Source organism: Orcinus orca, chromosome 2 (assembly GCF_937001465.1).
Source record: "Orcinus orca chromosome 2, mOrcOrc1.1, whole genome shotgun sequence".
In the NCBI taxonomy this organism is placed as follows: Eukaryota; Metazoa; Chordata; class Mammalia; order Artiodactyla; family Delphinidae; genus Orcinus; species Orcinus orca.
This window is the reverse complement of record NC_064560.1, coordinates 95,236,812-95,257,676: the sequence shown is the minus strand read 5'-3', so window position 1 is coordinate 95,257,676 and position 20,865 is coordinate 95,236,812. Positions and strand designations below refer to the sequence as shown.

The 20,865-nt window shown below is 38.0% G+C and overlaps 1 protein-coding gene across 3 annotated transcripts in view; it reads left to right on the top strand.

Annotated features, from left to right (window-relative positions):
* The window catches only part of USP3 (ubiquitin specific peptidase 3), a 214,862-nt gene that overhangs the window by 128,875 nt on the left and 65,122 nt on the right, over window positions 1-20,865 (top strand). For 2 of the 3 annotated variants that reach the window (XM_033437088.2, XM_004274724.3), the window contains one exon: window positions 18,062-18,122. Coding sequence is in view for 1 of the 3 variants with exons in the window: in XM_004274724.3 (XP_004274772.1) it covers window positions 18,062-18,122 (61 nt within the window). In the remaining 2 variants the exon portion in view is untranslated. Of the gene's footprint in view, window positions 1-18,061; window positions 18,123-19,064; window positions 19,182-20,865 lie in introns of all 3 variants that reach the window. The other variant, XM_033437089.2, reaches the window with a different exon arrangement.

Below are 20,865 nucleotides of genomic sequence, written 5' to 3'. Positions count from 1 at the left end.
CACCAACTTGGAACTAGATTGTTAGTACAGTTGGAAGAACAGTGTTTTTGAACGTCTGAATTTCGGTTCAGGTCTAATTTTTTTGTAGGCTGAAATTCACATTACTTTAGTTCAGATATCATGAGTCAGCCTTCTCACCATAGCTATGGATAAAATGCAGTTAGCTTTCGGTTATTATATAAATGTGCTTCGCTCTTGAAGTTGCCCCCTCCCATTTTTTCATTTTGTTTCTGCTGGAGGAGATTCTTTTTGGAGGTGGGTTTGTTGTGGGGTGGGAGAGGGAGAGAATTCTTAAGAAAGGGAACTTTGCTTTTGCCTCTGGTAGCTCAGAGGTTATTTGAATCTTTGCTTTTAGGCAGGGTACTTTGTTGATTCCATCTAGTTATATTCTAAGATTTTCCAATTATATTTCTTGTAAAAGTTAATTATAGTCTTTAGACTGCAGGGCTTAAAACAGATTTCCCTCCCTTCTTCCCCCCCCTTCTTAAGACATACTGAAAATTAGGTATATATGTGTGCTATTTACAGATACATAAAATGCAGATAAGCTTAAGATGGCAGTTTCAGATTTTGAAAACTATTGTTGAACTTAAACTTGGACATTGGAAAATGAAGTTTGTAGTTGTCTTTGTATTTATCTAAATACTTCACCATTAATCGATGCTAGCTAATTAGATTTTATAAGACTCTTTTGAGGAGGGAATTGAGAGTTTATTTTGAATATGAACCAGCTTGTGTCTTTGAAAAGATATTATAACCAACTGGATTTTTTCTGGAGACTTTGTACTTTAGGATTGAATAGCTCTATCAGTGGGCTGTTTTCCATTTTGAGTAGATGTTCTTTCCTGATATTTTTTTCTTTGTTCTAGCTGGGTTTAAGGCAGCCTTGTAGAAATCTGCTTGCCTGTTTATCCTTGACGTGCCCTGAAGACTCTTAATTTTATGGACTATTCTTATACTATTCTCATCACCAGGAAGAGCAGGCTAGTGATTAACTGTCATGTTCTTGCAGGTTTAATTTAACTGATTGTAGGGTAGTACACTTGTTGATTTAGCTTCTTTAAATCTTTGTCCTTACTGACCACACTCAGGTTTTCTTTTTTAGATAATAGATTATTGTCCATTCCTTTGTCTTGAACATTTGTTGTACAATATTGGGATGGTAGGACTTTGGTCCAAGTTTGTGACGATCCTGCTGAAATTTCTAGGGAGCAAGTTTTTTTTTGGTGATGGAATGTTTCCTTGGGATAATTGATAGTTAACATGTTAGAGATATAGTCTAATATAATATTTTTGAAAAATAACTTCTATGTATAACTTAGACACTCTGGGGCCGACACTTATATTATTGATTGAGTGATTTGTAAATTTTAGTGTCACACAGTAAAATTGAGATTAACTCTAGTTTCCATTTGAATTATTTTGAATGTTAATTGTGAGCTGTATTAACATTGGAGAAATTGTTTGCAACAACTGGCTCAAGCTTCACCTTATGTGTATGAAGTAGCTACCAAAGCTCAACGTTCATGCTGTGAGAATTTAATTCTAATTTAATTTAACTGCATCGATTTCATTTCAGTTATTTCAAGTGTTTTGTTTGTGTATAGTCTTTTTAGAAACTCATTTAAAAAATATTTTTCAGGCTTTTTTTCTTTGAATAATTAATAGAGATTTTTGCGGAAACGTGGGTCCGATTTTAAAATTGTACCTATTGGTTGTAAAAAATTTCCAACTCTTGGTTTGTGTTAAATAATTAGAGCAGCTATCAGAGTTTACAGATTCCTATTTTCTGTAATCTTGGGTATCTAGCCCTTTAAGCAGAGTATAAGTATGTGCCCAGTTTGCTTTTTCTTTCCATTTCTTCCTAAAAAGTCCTGTTGATTTTAAAAGAATAGTTTCGCAGCACACCAGTAAATACAGCTGTTGTAAATTTCACACACCCCCATCCCCAACTTTGTGCTTTAGTGCCAACCTATATTATATACCATAAAAACTAGGAAAAGAATTGTACAGTGCAGATATTAAACCTCCGCTCTGAGTAAAGTCTTTGATAATAAGAGGTCCCTTAACCTCTTAATTGTTTCATTTATTTATGGGAGGGAGTGCTTCCTATAAAATGTATATATGCATCTTTTCTTATCTTGCATACACTTTTGTTTTGAAATAATAGTTGTGTGGTGTTTACATTTATGACTTGATTCATTTCTTTTGAAAATCCCTCTACTGTTTAACCATGGATTTGCTTATCAGGTTGCTGGCAGAGGCGTGGAATTGCATCAGATCTTGCTATATTAAATAAATGGAATATTGGATGCCAGAATTTTTCTTAAGTGATTCATGGCTTTTGTGTTCATTCTGTGTATAGTCAATTTCGTAAGGAAAGTTATTTTTGAAACAATATAAACCTCGGATAATTTTTCTGTAGTTATTTGTGTCTGGTCTTCCAAAGGCAAAAGTGGCCCATTTTGACTCTGATTTAATAATCTTCTTTGACTTCAGCAGTTCTAATCCTTCTTCCCACTACCCTTTCCTCTCATTTGGAGGTAGGGGCACAGTTCCAGTATTTAGCTGAAGACTGTAGAATAGGTAAAGCATAATAGCATCATTAGGTGTTTTTCACCGAAGTAGGTCTGAACAAGTCTGGGTTTGTGACAGAATGAATAATAAAAAAATGTGTTCAGTACATTACAGTTTTAGAGAATATGTAGTTTCACATACATTATTTCCATATGCTGTTTTCATTTGACATTGAAAACTGATTTCAGAAATGCATTTCAAAATACAGTGAAATGCTTGAGCCAGTGAGGGGACCAGTCTTAGGATCAGAATTTGCCTCTGTGTAGGAAATCAGCAGGACCAGATGCCCTCTCTTTTCTGGCTCTGTAGGTATCTGGATCTGTTAACATAGATGATAAATTTTGGCCAGCTTTGAAATTACATTCTCTAGTAGAGGACACATACCATTAGCTCTGCAAATTAGCCTTGTAGTATACAGGGAATTCAGTAGGTGCCTGGCCCCAAATGATAAAGTGCTATTGTAATTTTTATTTCATGTAATAGATTATAGGCATTTTTTTAAAGATTAAAAAAAATGGTTTAGGCAACTTCATGAATTGATATGACTGTTACATCAATTTACCTTTTAAAGATTAATTCATGTTTTCAAAAAGTAATATGTGTACAGTTAAGTCATACAGTGTAGTATCAAAAGTAATACGTGTACAGTTAAGTCGTACAGTGCAGTATCAAAAGTAATATGTGTACAGTTAAGTCATACAGTGTAGTATCAAAAGTAATACGTGTACAGTTAAGTCATACAGTGTAGTATCAAAAGGGTTAAAGTAGAGCAGAAGCCTCCCTCCCCTCTCCTCTCAGCCCTTCTGTCCACAGACCACCACTTTCAGCTCTATTTAGCTTTCTCTGTCATGTTTACCTACATACTTCTAAGTAATACACTGTTATTTCTTAATTTATCCATTTTAGGTATCATCTCTTGACATCTTGCTATGGTAAATGAGGACATTAGTGTTTGCATTACCCTCCCCTCTGCCCCTCTCTCCATTTCTCAATATAACTAGACTACAGATTTTGATTAATATGGTGATCACTTTTTTTCTTGCCTGGCATTTTATTTTTCTTTGAGTTAATAATTGCCTTTTTTAAAAAAAATTGCTTACTTTGCCTTCTGTACATTTTCTCCCAAATGTAACCTATAAATCTATTAAATGTCTATGAATATTATTTTCCAAGCACTTAAACACATAATGTCTTAGTATTATTTTTTCCTGAAGCTTTCCTTCCCAGAGCTCTCTCGCTCCCATCGGAACTGACTGTTCTCTAGGCCTACTCGACAGTTTTTATCCTGTGATTCCCTTGCTGTTCTTTTGTATTAGATCTCTCATTTCCTGGATCCCAGGTCTTTCTCTTCCTTGGTTTATTAGACCATTTTGCTGGGGTACGTCATCTAGCTCCCGTCTCAGGAGAGGCAAATTTTTGATCCCACGCAAGTCAGACACTTTTATTCTACCTTTATACTTGACTGCTTGGGTGACTATAGACTGTTAGAAAAGATTTTTCTCTTAGAATTTTGAAAGCAGTATTCCTTTGTTTTTAGGCTTCCAGTGTTGTTGAGAAACCTGATGCCTTTTTGATTACTGTTCCTTCATATATATCTTTTTATTCTTTCTCCTGGAAGCTTTTAGGATATTCCTTTTATCCTTGGTGTTCTGGAATTTCAGAATGATGTGTCTTGGCATGGTTAGTTTTGGTTTTTTTTCTAGTGATGGGTACTCAAGGAACTTTTTTTTTTTTCCACACACACACTGTATTTTATTTTTACAAGAGATAAATAGACTGACACCAAGCATTGTAAATGGATGACCACAACAAAAGCAACAATGATTGCAATTGGTACTCAGGGGACTTTTCAATCTAAACATTTGAGAGTACCCTCATCCTCCCATACTTAAATCTCCTAGTTTGTACTTTTTTCTTTGTACAACTCCTATTAATTGAATGTTGAGCACTGTGGGTAGAACCTGTAATTTTCTTATCTTTTTATTTCTTTGCCTTTTGGTTCTAGTTCCTGAGGTATTCCCTAGGTGTTTTTTTTTTTTCCCTTCCACCCTTCTATTGAATTTTGTTAATAATATTTTTAATTTTCAAGAGCTTTTTCTCATTTTTCTGACCATTGCTTTTTCATACATCCTGTTGCTGTTTGTTGTTTTATAGTATCTTCTCTCTTTACTCCTGGATTTTAGAGTTTGTTTGTTTTGAGGTTGTTTCTGTTCCTCTGAGTTCCTCTTTTTCTTTTCAAAATGATTCTCTCAGACTAGAGGTTTTCTTCAAGGATCTTGTTTTATCTTTGTCTATTTTTTCATGTGAGAGTGAGGCACTAAAAAGCTCTGTGAGTGAGCGAGGCTTGTCTGTAGTGGGCTTCACTGTAAGGTTGTGGGCAGGCCACCTTCTTCTTCTTCTTCTTCTACATCAGGATGTTGTAAGTTCCATGAGTCTGTTGTTCCTTGCAGCCCTTGACCCCTTGTTTTCAGTGCCACCCTTACCTTTGCTGTCTGCTGTGCCCAGTGTCCCTGAGCCCAGAGCTGCCTTCTGTGTGCACTCTTCTCTGCTGGCACTTGGGCTGTAGCTTCCTTCCTGCTACTAAGATCAGTACTGCTCCTCCAGCTTCTTCCTGACTCCCAAAAATGTGTTGAAATGTGCTTGTCTCAAATGATCTCTGTGAGTTCATGTCGATTTAATTTCTTTATTGTCATTTTAGTGAGATGTTAGGATGGAGAGGAGGTAAGAGAGAAATTGGTCTGCCATGCTTAATTTGGTGTTTATTTTTAAATGAGATATTTAAAATCCAGCTTTTAGGGCAAAACAATGCTTTGCCCCATCAGAAATGGATCTTATTAGTCATCGTCCAGAGAGTTAAATCACTAAAACTGAAATTTTGCAGTACTGTTTTTGAGTAAAAGTTCAAACTCAGATTTATCTTCCCTAATGAACAGAGCAAAATATTGTCGCTATTACCTGAGTCAGCAGAGAGAGCAGATAAGCCTGGGGGTTTGACTCTGCTTGGGAAGCCAAATACAAGCCTGAGTTTGGATATATAAAAGAAACATTGAAAGAAAAAGTTGTAATGTCACTTGGACCACTGCAATTAATATCTTGTAATACTATTACTGGATTAATTTATCATCCATCAAGAAAGGGAAGTTACTGCCAGGTTTATAGTACTGTTTGGCTCTGCACAATGGTAATTTAACCTTTTCCCTTGTGTTTTAGTAATTTAAAAAAATGTTCTTAATTGGAAGTAAAGAATAAAATTTTTTTAATCTCCGAAAGCCTTTTTATTTTGATATAATTTCACACTTAAAGAAACATTGCTGAGCTTCCCTAGTGGCGCAGTGGTTGGGAGTCTGCCTGCCAATGCAGGGGACACGGGTTCGTGCCCCGGTCCGGGAAGATCCCACATGCCGCGGAGCGGCTGGGCCCGTGAGCCATGGCCGCTGAGCCTGCGCGTACGGAGCCTGTGCTCTGCAACGGGAGGGGCCACAACAGTGAGAGGCCCGCGTACCGCAAAAAAAAAAAAAAAAAGAAAAAAAAAAAGAAACATTGCTAAGAATAGTACAGAAATTCCCATGAACTCTTTACCTAGATTCATCGGTTGTTAACATTTTGCTACATTTGTGTTACACGTTTGAACCTTCTTTTTATGCACCTCCCCCGCACCCTGCCACCAAGTAATTTGCAGACCTAATAATGCTCCTTCATCCAGAAATACTTTATTTTTTTTTTCCCCAAGCACAAAGACTTTCTTTTCACTAAGCACAGGGTATTGGTCAAAATCAGGACATTTAATAACTGAGATAATAGTATTATTGAATGCACATTCCATTCTTAGATTTCTCCAGTTGTCCCAATAATGTGCTTCATATAATGTAGCTATTTCCCTTTTCTGCCCCCCACATCTAATCCAGGATCATGCATTTCACTTAGTTGTGATAACTGTATAGTCTTCTTCAGTCTGGAACAGTTCCTTATCCTGTCTTTGTCTTTCACATCTTGGTATTTTTGAAGAAAGCAGGCTAATTATAGAGTGTACTTCAGTTTGAGTTTTTCTGTTGTTTCCTTATGATTAGATTCAGGCTGTGCATTGTTTTTGTAGGAACACTGCAGAAGCAATGTGTATTCTCAGGGCATCATATCAAGAGGTGTATGAGGTTGGTTTGTCTCATTTTGGTGATGTTAACTTTGATTATTTAGGTGATATTTGGAAGGTTATTTATTGTAAAGTTACTATTTTCCCTTTGTTATTATTTTGTAGGAGATGCTTTGAGATTTTGTGTATAGATGTCTTATTCCTCATCAAACTTTCATCTAGTAATTTAGCATCCATTGATGATTCTTGACTGAATCAGTTATTACTAGGATGGTTGCAAGATGTTGATTTTCTAACTTATTTCTTCTAAGTATATACAGGGAAGAGCTTTCCTTTCTCACCCACTTGTTTATTCATTTATTTTATTAACATGGACTCATAGATTTTTATTTTATTTTGTGACATTCTGTTATTTATTTTGAAGCTCAAATTGTCTTAGATTTGGCTAGTGGGAGCCTCCTTAGGCCATAATTTTGACATGCCCCTATTGTTCTTGGAGCCCTTTCTTACTTTCTGGCATGGCAAGGTGCTCCAGGCTCATCTTGTACTCAGGCTGCCCCAGTCCTGGAATCAGCCATTTCTCCAAGTAGCCATCATTCCTTAGTGGGGAATAAGGTTTATAAACTAAGATCTCTCAGCAAATAGGAGCTAAGAAATATAAACATATATAAATAAATAAACATGTCTATATTTGTGTGTGTGTGTGTGTGTATGTGTGTGTGTAACCATGAGTTCATTTTGATACCTTTAATTCCAGTTCAGCACTACAGATCTAGTCTTGCCCTTTCTGTATTTGTAATGCTCTTCTCTAACAGAGAGAATCTGGTTCCCATTATCTCAGCATATGTACTTGTTTGCCCCATGCCATAATCAGAGAAAGTGGTTCTAAACTGCTAACCCATAACATTGCAAAGAAAACTCCTTATAACTAGAGTTCACTATTTGTTTACAGTTTCTTTTTGTCTGTATACTCACAAAATATGAAGTGTTATGTTCAAAAGTTGTTTGGGTTATTTCCTTCCCTTTCCTTCCATCTTTTAATACACTGATTTATTTGATTTACAGTTAGCTTCGTTTGTTTCAGTTTGATTTCCATTTTAGATTTTTTTTTTTTTTTTTTTTTGCGGTACACGGGCCTCTCACTGCTGTGGCCTCTCCCGTTGTGGAGCACAGGCTCCGGACGCGCAGGCTCAGCGGCCATGGCTCACGGGCCCAGCCGCTCTGCGGCATGTGGGATCCTCCCGGACCGGGGCATGAACCCGCGTCCCCTGCATCGGCAGGCGGACTCTCAACCACTGCGCCACCAGGGAAGCCTTCCATTTTAGATTTTTTTCCACCTCATCCTTGCTGATTTTATTTTACTTTTTGAGTATATAAAACATGAGTATGGTTCCAAAAGTTAAAGCCATACCAAGAAGTGTTACTACCTAACCCTTCTACTCATTCCTATCCACCCCATGTAGACAACCAATTATTTTTATATATCCTTCCTGTTTCTTTTTATAAAAAAAAAAAAAAGCAGGTACATGAGTATTTTCTTATTTTCTCTCACAAAAGGTAGCAAACTAAGTATACTCTTTTGGAATTTGCTTCTATCATTTAGTAGTTCTGGATATCACTCCATGTTTGTAGAAATTTTACTTATTATTTTTTAACAGCTTCATAGTACTCCATTTGTGATGTGTCACAGTGAATTCAAACATTCTCCTAACTTTGGGCATTTAGGTTGTTTCCAGTATTTTGCAGTTTCAGATAATGCTGCAACTAACAGCCTTGTACAAATATATTTTTGTATTATTGGGTATCTTCAAGGAAGATTAAAAGTTTTAACGTTTTAATCATGTGAGCAATAATGTGTAAGTGATTTTATAATAATACTTCAGACTATTTGTCTGCCTGCTCCTATCTTCCCATCTACCGTGATCTTACAAATACATTCAAGGCTGTGGAAGTGAAATACTTTATTGTAATTATATTTCTGTCTGGGAAACCTTGAAATCAGAGAGCTGGAAGTGGCCTTGGAAACATTTTTAGTCTACGTTCAGGTTCATTTTAAGCAGTTGACTTTTCCTTTTACATACTCGTCAATGCTGTTTTGCCACCTAAGTACTCAGACCCAGCTGTTGCAGTAGTTTTCTCTTTTAATTTAATTCATGTTAGATTCCTGTGTCATGCTGTTAACTGGCTGCTCCCTTGGGTTATAGAATGGCAGTAGGATAAGACGGTTATACATAGGATAGAAATAAGGATTTGGGCATCCATTTTCTCCTACAGGTCTCAGCACATTAGTGAGTAGTATAAACTCAGAGGAGCAGCTTGGATTCCTAGATAATGCAGCTGGTTGATGACTTCCAGTCTTTTGTTCCAACAAGTGGGCATTGGAGTAGAAGGGAGACCTCCTCCTGCATTGCTAGATAACCAGGTAAAAAGATTGACCACATAGCTTTCCATCAGAAGGGCCATAAAAGGATTACATATGTATTGAGATAACAGATCCCCTCAGCCTGAGGGTGATGGGAGCCTCCAAACAGATCACTTCTGGCCCTTCGATGACTCTTCAGTTTATGTGCATGCACCATACAGATGTTATCATTTTCCATGCATGTCTTGACGTGAAAAAGATTAGGAAAGTTGGCTAGAGCAGTCTCAAGATTAGGCTCTGAGGGCCAAGGATGGTGCCCCTTAAAGAGAACCAGGTAATCCTTATTTATCTTGGATAAAGAAGAATTGAATTATTTAGAGTAGAATACGGGAATAGTGGTTTTGAGATTTTTGAAGGTCGTTTTTTACAATATAGGACAATATTAGGAGTGATGTTTTGCTCAAGAATTAGGTTGTCTTATGGTAATGACAGCACACCTGGATTTAAACTATTAATGGGATACAGAAAGAGCCAGTCCAAAGGATGATTGCAGCTTAGTTGATGACAGACTGCAGTGTTCTTACTGTCTTACTGCCCCTGTTGCAGAGGGGATAGTCTAGTCTTTAGATAGTTTTTGATTCCTATGGAGTAGAACCTCTCAAAGGGTCTCATCCTCACTTCTACTAAACAACGTCAGTCATTCCCATGAGTCGTTTGACAGGGGTGAACGGTAGATGCTGTATCGCTGATACCCCTCCTTCTACAAGTAGTGTTCTGATTATCTGTTGCTGCATAACAAACTATCTTACATCTTAGTGGCTTAAAACAACCGTTTTATTTTTCTTGTCATCTTGTGGGTCAGGAATTCAGGAGGAGCTTGGCTGGGGCTGTCTCAGCTGGCGTACCTGAAGCTGGAGCATCCACTTCCATGATGGCTTCTTAAGTCACATGTCTTGTGCCTCTGCTCCTGCTCTGTTTCTGTCCCTCCCCATCCCCCCATCCCCCATGGTGTCACATTCTGCAAGGTCTCTCAGTGTCGTTTGGGTTTCTCACAGTGTGTTGGTCTCAGGGTGATTAGGCTTCTCGCATGGTGGCTGGCTTCCCCAAGAGCAAGCAATAAAAAGAAGCAGCTGTCAATTTCTTAAAACTCAGACCTGCAAATTGGCACGCAGTCACTTCTGCCATTTTCAGTTAGTCAAGGCACTGCAGAGCCTGCCCAGATTCAAGGAAAGAGGACATAGAGCTGCCTCTCAATGGGAGGAGTGGTCATCTTTAATCTATCATTGGGCCAATTAAGCAGAAAGGAGAGAATGGTTGTGAGAAATACTGAACTGTGACTTTATCAGAAAACTGATCAGAAATTTACTTATGTAATGACTCAGGAGAGATTAACTGACTGCCAGCCTTGAATAAGAATGGGACTGAAGCCAGAGGAGGAAGGTGGGAAAGCTTCTCATGGGGCAAAGCGGAAAGGCAACTGAGGTAAGCTTTACTTCATAGCTGCCTTCCCTGCCTTGGCCCTGAACTCTTGGTTCCATGATCTTCTGTGAGCCCCAGCCTGCCGCTTCTGAGCAGTTTGGATTTGGTGCTCATGCTTGGTCTCCTCCTCCTTCAGTATCTGGACCTCCGCTCAGTCTCCTGAGCTCTGCGTGGGCTCACTTCTTTAGCCCTGGGCGCTGCCTGTTGCTTTGTATGAGAATTCTCCTGTTGCCCTGCTCCCTGGGAACCCAGCGTGCACTCCCAGAATGAGCCGCAGTGCCGGGGGTGGGAGGTGACGGTACGGGAACACAGGCAGTGATTTTGGCTACGCTCAGGCTGCTCTGGCACCTCTGGCGGTTGCTTAATATCGCTGGATTTCTTCTTTTCTGGACTACGTGAAGGCTCAGTTCCTGCTTTCTTTATGTGACTTTACCACTCTTTTCCCCCAGTAATTTCAGAGGATTCAAGTTGAAGATAGAAGAGGCTTCAGAACTTTTAGCATAGAATAGGCTCATGAGTATGTGGTTCAAAGAGCATTTATGGTATAAAGAAGATTATACGCCTTGTTCTAAACATCTAAGAATGTATCAGTTGGAGGGTAAGCTGGGTTAGTCCTGAGTATATTTCTACTTGTATATGTACTGGAATATTTATAGAATTTTTATGATAATTCTGCCCTATCCTCCAATTTCGAGAGGAATAACACTTTTACTATTGATACTTCTATGGAGTGTGTGTGTGTGTGTGTGTTTTGAATAACAGCTGCAAATATTTTTCATTGATCATATGTTTACACACCCGTAGAGTTGTAATCTAGGATTTTGGTTTCACTTACCACTTACGCTTAATAATTTAGAATAAGTTTATTTCATTAGGACTTTATAATACCAGTATCTTTAAATTTAAGACATTTAAACTTTATTTTTGTTATAAAAGAAGTAACGCTTTCTGAAAAAATTCAAACAGTATAGTTGAAAGTAGGTCCATGTGGCTGTAATCCCCCATCCCATTCTTTTTACATGACGGTTAACAGTTACTATGTACCCTTCTAGCCTTCAGTCAGTTTATATACAGGTATATAACGTATACACAGAAACGCATAGTACATAATCTTTCTAAAGCAAAAATGACAACCTTCTGGACTTGCTCTGCAACAGTCCATACCTTCAAATACTGAGTTTGAGTTCCAGTTCTGTCACTTAACTAACTTAGCAAGGTATATAACCTCTCTGTGCCTCAGCTTCCTTATCTATAAAACAGGCCAATAATGGTACACACCTCATTGGACTGTAGAGGATTAAATGAAGTGATATTTATAAAGTGGCACAATAAAGTGCAATAGTGCTTGGCACATAGTATGTACTAGATAAATATTAAATAAAGAACTTGCTCTTTGAAAAAACACGTTATGAATATTTTCTTATGGGTTGCTGGTTTTTTAGTGTGGCACTTTGAAAACTTGTGTTGTTGGTAGGGGGTGGTATTCTGAGTTTTACTATTGGAGCAGCATGTTTGTCTACAGTTTTTTTTAAAAAATAAATTTATTTTATTTTTGGCTGTGTTGGGTCTTTGTTGCTGCGCATGGGCTTTCTCTAGTTGCAGCGAGCAGGGTTACCCTTCGTTGCGGCGCGTGGGCTTCCCACTGCAGTGGCTTCTCTTGTTGTGGAGCACGGGCTCTAGGTGCACGGGCTTCAGTAGTTGTGGCTCGTGGGCCCCAGAGCGCAGGCTCAGTAGTTGTGGCGCACGGGCTTAGGTGCTCTGCGGCATGTGGGATCTTCCCGGACCAGGGCTTGAACCTGCGTCCCCTGCATTGGCAGGCGGATTCTTAACCACTGCACCACTAGGGAAGCCGCTGTACCATGGTTTTGAACAGCGATTCCACACACTTTCTGACCTCGCTGTTGCAGTGAGCTGCTGTTGCTGACAGGCAATGTGCTGGGAATGTGTTTGCCTCTCAAGAGTTGTGGGAGCAGGAAAAAAAAGCTGAAGGTTGTTGATTTAGAAAATTATACTACACTAATAATTAATCTCTTTGTTAAGAAAATTAGGAGGAGAGTGGAGTTGGAAGAATTTTATCTATAGGGAATTATATGATTATTTAATCTATTTTTTGCTTTGTGTTCTTTGAATAATTTTATAATTAGAGGGGACATGCTCATCACCTAGTTTTTATTCTACAGTGAAGACATAGACTCAGAATAGTAGTGATGTTCTCAGTTCTATAGCTAGTAATGATAGGGCCAGGACTAGAATCCTAGTCATTGGATCCTCACCTTTCTGAATTCTTAAGAAGCTCAAGAGCCTCTCTGCCAGTTGAAGCAACTATTGAATAATGGATGCGCTATAAATGGCTTGCCTGTCAGTGCTGAGTGCTTGAACTATTTTGCCTGTAGAGACAGTGACCAAGTTGTATCGTAAGCACTAGTGCATGATGTTTTATAAAAAATTTAGAACTTAAGGAGAATTGTTGATGGGCCTTGAATACCAAATGTATTCTATCTTATTAGGTTCTATGTAGTGAATAATAAGGCTATTGAAGATCTGTGGGAAGAAATTTATATTCCCTGTGGATGCCATTTTGCCTTCTGAACACAACCTAGATATTCGTGTGTAAATAGGCCCCTTTAAGCCCAGAACTCCCTAGTTTTCTTTTTTTTTTCCATTTATTTTATTTATTTATTTTTGGCTGTACTGGGTCTTTGTTGCTGCACGTGGGCTTTCTGTAGTTGTGGCGAGTGGGGGCTACTCTTAGTTGCGGTGCGCGGGCTTCTCATTGCGGTGGCTTCACGTGTTACAGAGCACGGGCTCTAGGCGCGCGGGCTTCAGTAGTTGTGGCTCACGGGCTTAGTTGCTCCGCAGCATGTGGGATCTTCCCGGACCAGGGCTTGAACCTGTGTTCCCTGCATTGGCAGGTGGATTCTTAACCACCGTGCCACCAGGGAAGTCCCCTAGAACTCCCTAGTTTTCTGCCCTTCTTGTCTCTTGGTAAAGGAGCAGACTGTTCTTTCCTGCATAGGAGTAGCAGGGAGTAAAACCACTTTGGTTTGTAGATCAGTTGGATGCCTTCCCTCTGCCTTTGTGCTCCATCAGTTGTCCCTTCCTAGTTTCCAGGAGGGTTAAGGCTTTTGGGGGCTTTAGGAAGAAGACATGAATGCGAGCATGTTTTAGAGGCTGGGCCTACTTCACCTGTCTCCCTTGCCCAACCTGTGTCAGAGCTTCTATCTTGTGGGAAATGGCCCTAGCTTAGGAGAGGATCGACATTCTCCACTCCCCGCAAAGGGGTGCTGCTGCCAACTTGCAGAGCTCGTGGCTGAGGGTAAGGACAGGGCCAGAGGAGAGTTCTGAGGCTATAGCAGCAGGAGGAGAGTGAAGGGAGCTGGATAGTACCAGCCCCCCAGGCTGAGATGCCCAGGAGCTGTGAGAGGAAACCCGAGCTCGGGGTTGGAAGAATCTAAGCGTATGGGACAGATTGCTGGAGGAGAATAACTTTGAGGAAATTTCATAATCTGAGTGAAAGAGGACCAGACTTCTGTTTATGACATCCAGTGACCCTGCTGCGGCCACGTGTAACAGTGTGAGAAATATACTGCATGCCTTCCCTGCCATGATGTCACCTTGAAGTGTAATTAGGCATAATAAAAAGAGCCCTTATAAGTTTTCAGACTTATCTTTTTGAACTCCTACAAGTTTCCAACCTTATTAACCTCTTTCTCTCAAGTACTGGCATTTAAGGTTTAAAAAATAAAAACCCTTCATTTTAATATTTTTATGTTCTGCTGAATAGATAGTATATTTATGGCTTAAAAACATTTTTATTGACTGTGTATGGTTTTATTTTATACACACACACACATGCACGCACACAATATAGTCTATCAGTTTTGTTATGCTTTTTGTACAGTTTTATAAAATAGTCTGCAAACCTCTAATGCAGTTTCCATGGGAAATGTATTCATCCTACAGATAAACTTGAAACCCATCTGTCTATAAACTGAGACTACCTTTTATAATAAAGTGTGTCCCCTTAACGTGATTAAAATAAATGAATTTAAGATTACTGCAGGTATTCTTTTACTCATGCTATGACCTGTTCTATTTGTAGCAATAATTGAGAGTTTAATTTAAAGCCAGTATTTTTCCTTCTATTTTCTAATTGTCTTGGGTACTTTAAAGGTTTATAATTTGGATAAGGTATATATACACAGAGTGAATATTCCCCAAAGCAGTGTAATAAATGGCTTCAGAATGCCCCATAATACCCTTTTCTCTGGAGTTTCCTAGCCTTCAAATGTTCTTCTGGTGTGAAACTATTAAGCCCTCAGAGAGTACTGTCATTTAAATAGCCAAAACCAACTGTCTTATCACACGTTAAGTCTTAACTTTCTTATTGTAAATATTCGTGATAAAAGAAATTTGCTTTCTTAACTTAGAAAGTGAGGGCTTTTTTGAGATTTAGTAAAAGGCATAGTCACTTCTTTCCGATGTTTTTGAAAGTCAATACTATTTTACTTCCTTTTATTCTTTCTCCTCATCCCTGTCTTAAGCACCTATTTATTTAATCAAGGTATAATTCACATAACGTAATATTATTTACTTATTTATTTATTTATGTACATGCCATGCGGCTTGTGGGATCTTTAGTTCCCCAACCAGGGATCGAACCTGGGCTCTTGGCAGTGAAAGCACCGAGTCCCAACCACTGGACTGCCAAGGAATTCCCCAAATTAACCATTTGAAAGTGAATAATTCAATTCAGTGCGTTTAGTACATCTACAACTACCACCTCTATCTTGTTCCAAGACATTTCATCACCCCAAAATACACCCTGTACCTATTAGGCAGTTATTCCCCATTTCTTCCCCTCAGGCTTAGGGTATCTTTTTGAAAATCTGAAATTAAGAAATTAAAAAACTGATAAAACTTTATGAGGTAATTGAGATTTTATAAGACTAGATTTAGAGTACACTGTTCTAATTCAGTAACATGAAGAAACGCATTTAATATTACTGATAGTGGAAAAATTAGATCACAAAATTGTATGTACTTTTTGTCCATACACACACTTTACAGCCATCGGGGGAAAAATGAACATTTGGTAGGAAACACACCAAAGTAACAGTGATTTTGTTCTAGATTTTTTTTTTTCCCCCTCATTCAAAGGAGGGGGGGGGAAATCTTCCCATAATTACACAAAAAACAAAAACCTGTAAATGACTAAAAACTTGGGCCTAAACTTACTATTATAACATAATTACTTATTTCAGGTTAATATTAAACTTCTTCCAGATTGAGTACAGTGTTTCTTAGTATTTACTAAAAGAAAAAGGTTTGCTGGAGGAATAAAACTATATAATATTTGTAGTTTTTTAATCCTTCAAGTTATATCGCAGACCAGGAATATCTGTTTCAGGTAAACTGTGTTCTAATTTATTTTTCCCTTTAAAAATATACTCTATAGGACTTTCTTTTCAAACTATAAAAATGTCATATTTTTGTTGATACAAATCAAATACCACAGGGGTGTACAAATAAAAAGCCAACAGTTTCCCCTTACAATAGTCTTCTCATGTACTTGCCTAAAATAATTGCTGTTAGCAGTTTGGCGTTCTTCTTATTCGCCTTTGTCATGTGACTTACATGCACATATAATAAAATTGGACCCAACTGAGTAAAAGACTAAAATGCCTTCAGGGTGGCCCTAGCAGTTAATGTAATGCCCTAAGGAAAGGTAAGGCTCTTGGCTAGCTGGAAGGGGATTTTTACCACTGAAAGTTTTCTCATTCAAAAATAGTTAGAGCCCTGTGCTGGGCAGAAAGGCAGAGACCCTTGGGCAGTATATCACTGTACTCTCCTATTCTTCCTTGCCTTCTCCTCCCCTCCCAAATGTAGAATGAATGTATGTCAAAGATTTATTTAACTCATTAATAAGGGAACCAGCAGGATGGTAAAGCTGATTCCAAGAGCATTTGAGGAATTGAGTGAATGCAGACACTGAAGAATGAATGTTGAAGTAAATTGCTAGGCTAGATATAAAACCATTAATGTCCTGCAGGGTAGTAAAACCATAGGCCTTGGAGTCTGCCAGACAGATACTATCTCTACCAAATAAAAATCTACAAGTTCACTTGTAACTTCATAGAATTTGGGTCCTGATCAATAGTAAACAGCAGGTCAAACAATGGTATTATAATGAAATATCTTTGGGATATTCATGATAATAATGTGTTTTATTATACATTGAAAGGGCTTATAGTTCTTGATTCACTTTATTTCCAGTTTTGGCTAATTTTTCTTAACAATGAGAAAGGCCGATTGTGATGTATGATTAGACAGGACCAATATAACATAGTAGGGATCAGATCTTGGAAGAGCTTGGTATCTTAAACTAAGAAATTTAAACTTTGTTTCAACAACTGTTCATTGAGCATATACTGTGTGCCAGGCAGTGGACTTATTATAATCCTGAGTGTGTGGATGTGCTGCGGTGCCCCTCTCATGGCCCCTAGGAGGCTGACTAGTGATTCTCAAGTGGTTGTACTAGGGAGTCACCTGGGAAGTTGCTTTTGTCAAAATAGACATGTTCTTTTGTCCTTCTGTACCCACCCCAGTGTAGATGTCTCTGCCTGAGTAGAACATATGTGTTTTGAAAAAGCTTGTTCCAGGTGATTTTTATATCCCTTCCCTTTTAAAATCATTGTTATGTTTATTGGGCTTAAAATTGAATAAGTAAACAGCAAGCAAGATTGTAATCAGTATTTTGGAAGTTTTCATACCCCTTTTTGCCTGCCGCGTCCCTATATTACTCAAACTAAAGTAATTAATGTCCTGATTATACCCTCAGCAAGAACTACATGCAGTTATCATATTTAGAATTATATTTAATGCATTTGAGACATTAATTTGGGAAGAACTGGGCTTAGTCTTCCGAATTGTATCCTTAGGTTATGCCTCTCACTAAATAAACTAAAAGAGTTGTCATTTATACTAGTATATGATCTGTATGGTAAAGACATGTGATTTAAAAATTAGACTTAAGAATGGTTTTTATAAAATCTTTTTTTTTTAATGTTTTGTCTTTTTATTTATTTTTTGGCTGCGCCATGCGGCATGTGGGATCTTAGTTCCCCAACCAGGGATGGAACCCGTGCCCCCTGCATTGGGAACGTGGAGTCTTAACCACTGGACTGCCAGGGAATTCCCTTAAAAATGCTTTTGATGAGAAAATAGACTGTCCTTAACTTGTCAGAGACTGTTGAAAAAAAAAAAAGGAATAAGTAATAAAGGAGAAAAGTGTTTAACCTGTGGTTAAACTATTTGAGTTGAGTCCACAATTAATATGAGCAGTTGTGGACATGCGTTTAGATTCTTTCAGTATAACGTTAATTAGGCAGCCGTTTTGTGTAAATGCACTCACAAAGCAAGGATTTGTGATTTCAGTACACCTAAGCAGCCATGGAATTTGTAACTTAATCACAGGATGTGGTATTACAGATTAGGGGAGAAACTGGGAAATAACGTGATACAATTGGCATATTGTGTATTTTTCTTTTTATTAGTGTGCCGGTCCAACAAAAGCCCCTGGGTCTGTTTGACTTGTTCAAGTGTCCACTGTGGAAGGTAGGTGACATGCTTATTACTTCACTACCCAACTTGCTTTTTTCAGTTTACCTTTAAGCTTTATGTCAAAGTTTTATTGATTTGGATTTATTTAGCACCGTTGTTTAATTATAGCGTGTACGTAATTCTCTGTAGGGCTTCTTCCCTCTCCTAATAGAATCCCTTTGTTCAGTGATGGAACTGAGGAAAATCTAGGGGGGAAAACCCCTTTATATTGATACTCAGAAGAATTAATTTGATGATCAAGACAATCTACTAGTAATATTTGATTGACATGTGGCCAATTTTGTTTCACCTGTTACCTACTCTTCCCTACCTTTACTGACTTTTGAATCAAATCCCAGACATCACATCATTCTTCTGAAAACAAAACAGATAAAGGAATTCCCTCAAAAATGGTCTCACTGTGGAGTTCATTATTTATGCTAAGATGTACCAAATATATCATTGTTCCGTTAAGACATTTTTGCATTCTAGGAACTTAACACTCCCAAACCCAGTTCAAGCCTGAGCATTTCCTCCCAGTTCTTGGCTTCAAAATGATGTTACTTAAATACTTTAGTAACCCTTTCTTCTAGCACAAACTCAAATAAATATCAAACTTTGTGTGTCTGGTAGTAGCACATTTATTTCTGTGGCTCTTTTAGCTTAGAAAATCTGCTTTGAATTTACTTCAGAAGTTAGTAGCTTAGCAGCAAGGAGGTGGGAAATCATACTGAGTCACACAGGCTGAAATCTATATTGTATTTATTTGGACAGTTTCCCCATCGTTATTCGTAAACCCTCATTGCATGAAGAGAGCATCTTTGTTCAGTTAACTTTTGATTTTTCCCATTTTCAGTCCTGGAATTGAGTCTCTTTTTCCATGTACGCTTAAGAGTACTTTTGGAAAATGTTAACTGCATATCTTAATTGTGGTTATTGTGGTTTTGAAATCTCTAGGATTTGGGGAACCTGAAAATACTTTGTACAGATAACATTTTTTTTAAAAAAGAAGAAAAGTAGAAGCACTTAAATTCTGCACTTGAAGAGACAGATTCCTCTCCTAGATTTTGAGAGGTGAGAATTATAATGCAATAAAATTTATATAGTTCTATCCTCCAGTCGTCTCATAGTGCTTTACAGCCTAAATCTGGAAGGTCATATGTCAACAAAAAGACCTGACATACTCTCAAAAAGTGGAGACATTAGTGTTCTTAACAGCAAGCAACAAACAGTTCTCTAAGTAGGTATTGGAAAAATAAATTGAAAATTTTCTAGGCTCTGTAGGTAGTATGTTTCCAATTGTAAGCAATCTTAAATTTGGAAATCTGACATGGTTTCAGAGAAATATAATTAAGTAGATTACACAGATAATGAGAGTAACCTGCATTTGGATCTTCATTTTACATAGCTGATTGGCTAATTTTCTTTTGCCATGTAAATCCTGGGTGTTGATTGCCAAGAATGACGATTTTCTTAGTAATTTAGACCACTTGTCTTTAGGGGAGTCTTAAACTGAATATTCTTTCAAACTAGGAAATGTACTTTATCAGTAGTATATTTGAGTTATATATTGTATTGGTCTTCATGACACCATCCCTTTTATTTTTCCTATTTTTTGTGATTGTTGTTAAAAAATCTGTGACATGTATATGGACACTTTTCCTTTTTAGACCAAATTGGTTAAAATCTAAAGCTAGATGAGGGAAATATTTATTTTTATGTGGTAGTTTATACATGACTGTTAACTTCTGACATGTATTTGAATATTAGCCAAAACATTGCTAATCTTAATGTTAGCAGTAATACACTTTTTACTTTATCACTGACATTTATTACAGTAACCATGGAAATATCTAGTACATTTGGAGGCTACAGTATGGTGGCTAAAGGAACTATATGTACTATTCATTCATTCATGCATTCTGAGCCATGGATTATTTAATCACCTAACAACCCATGAGATATAAGTACTATTATCTCTGCTTTATCGATGAGAAAACAGAAGTAGAGAGGTTAAGTAACTCACCCAAGCTCACCAGGCCATTATGTGATAACGCCTGCTAAAACCCAGGCTGTCTAATTTTTGAGTTTATACCTTTTTTTTTTTTTTTTTTTGGCGGTACGCGGGCCTCTCATTGTTGTGGCCTCTTCCATTGCGGAGCACAGGCTCCGGATGTGCAGCCTCAGCGGCCATGGCTCACGGGCCCAGCCGCTCCACGGCATGTGGGATCTTCCCGGACCGGGGCACGAACCCGTGTCCCCTGCATCGGCAGGCAGACTCTTAACCACTGTGCCATCAGGGAAGCCCTGAGTTTATACTCTTAATCATTATTTTTATTTTAACTCAGCCATATATACAATGGAATTAAAAATTCAGTTTAGTCCACTTTTGTGAACAGAAGACCCTACACACAAGTCTTGGTTATGTTTATTACAGTGAAAAAAAGGGGGGAAAACGTGATCAAACTCTGAGTTGAGGTTAGTAGTGCCTCTGATGCTTCCAGGTTTCCTGGGGTAGAGAGGCCAGGCTTGGAATTGATCCTCCTTACTTACCACAAACTATCCTACTTTCCCCAAGGTAAGTGTTGCTCCTTGTACAGTTAAGGCACATCATGACAAAAATGTCACCTTAACTCTCTGAGAAGGTTTACTTTGGCACTATTTAACCGACATTTGTTTTGACTGTTCTGAGTTTACAATTAGGCCTTACCTTCTATAAGTTGGCAGCTTTCTAGGAACTGGGAAGTTTTTGTTTTAT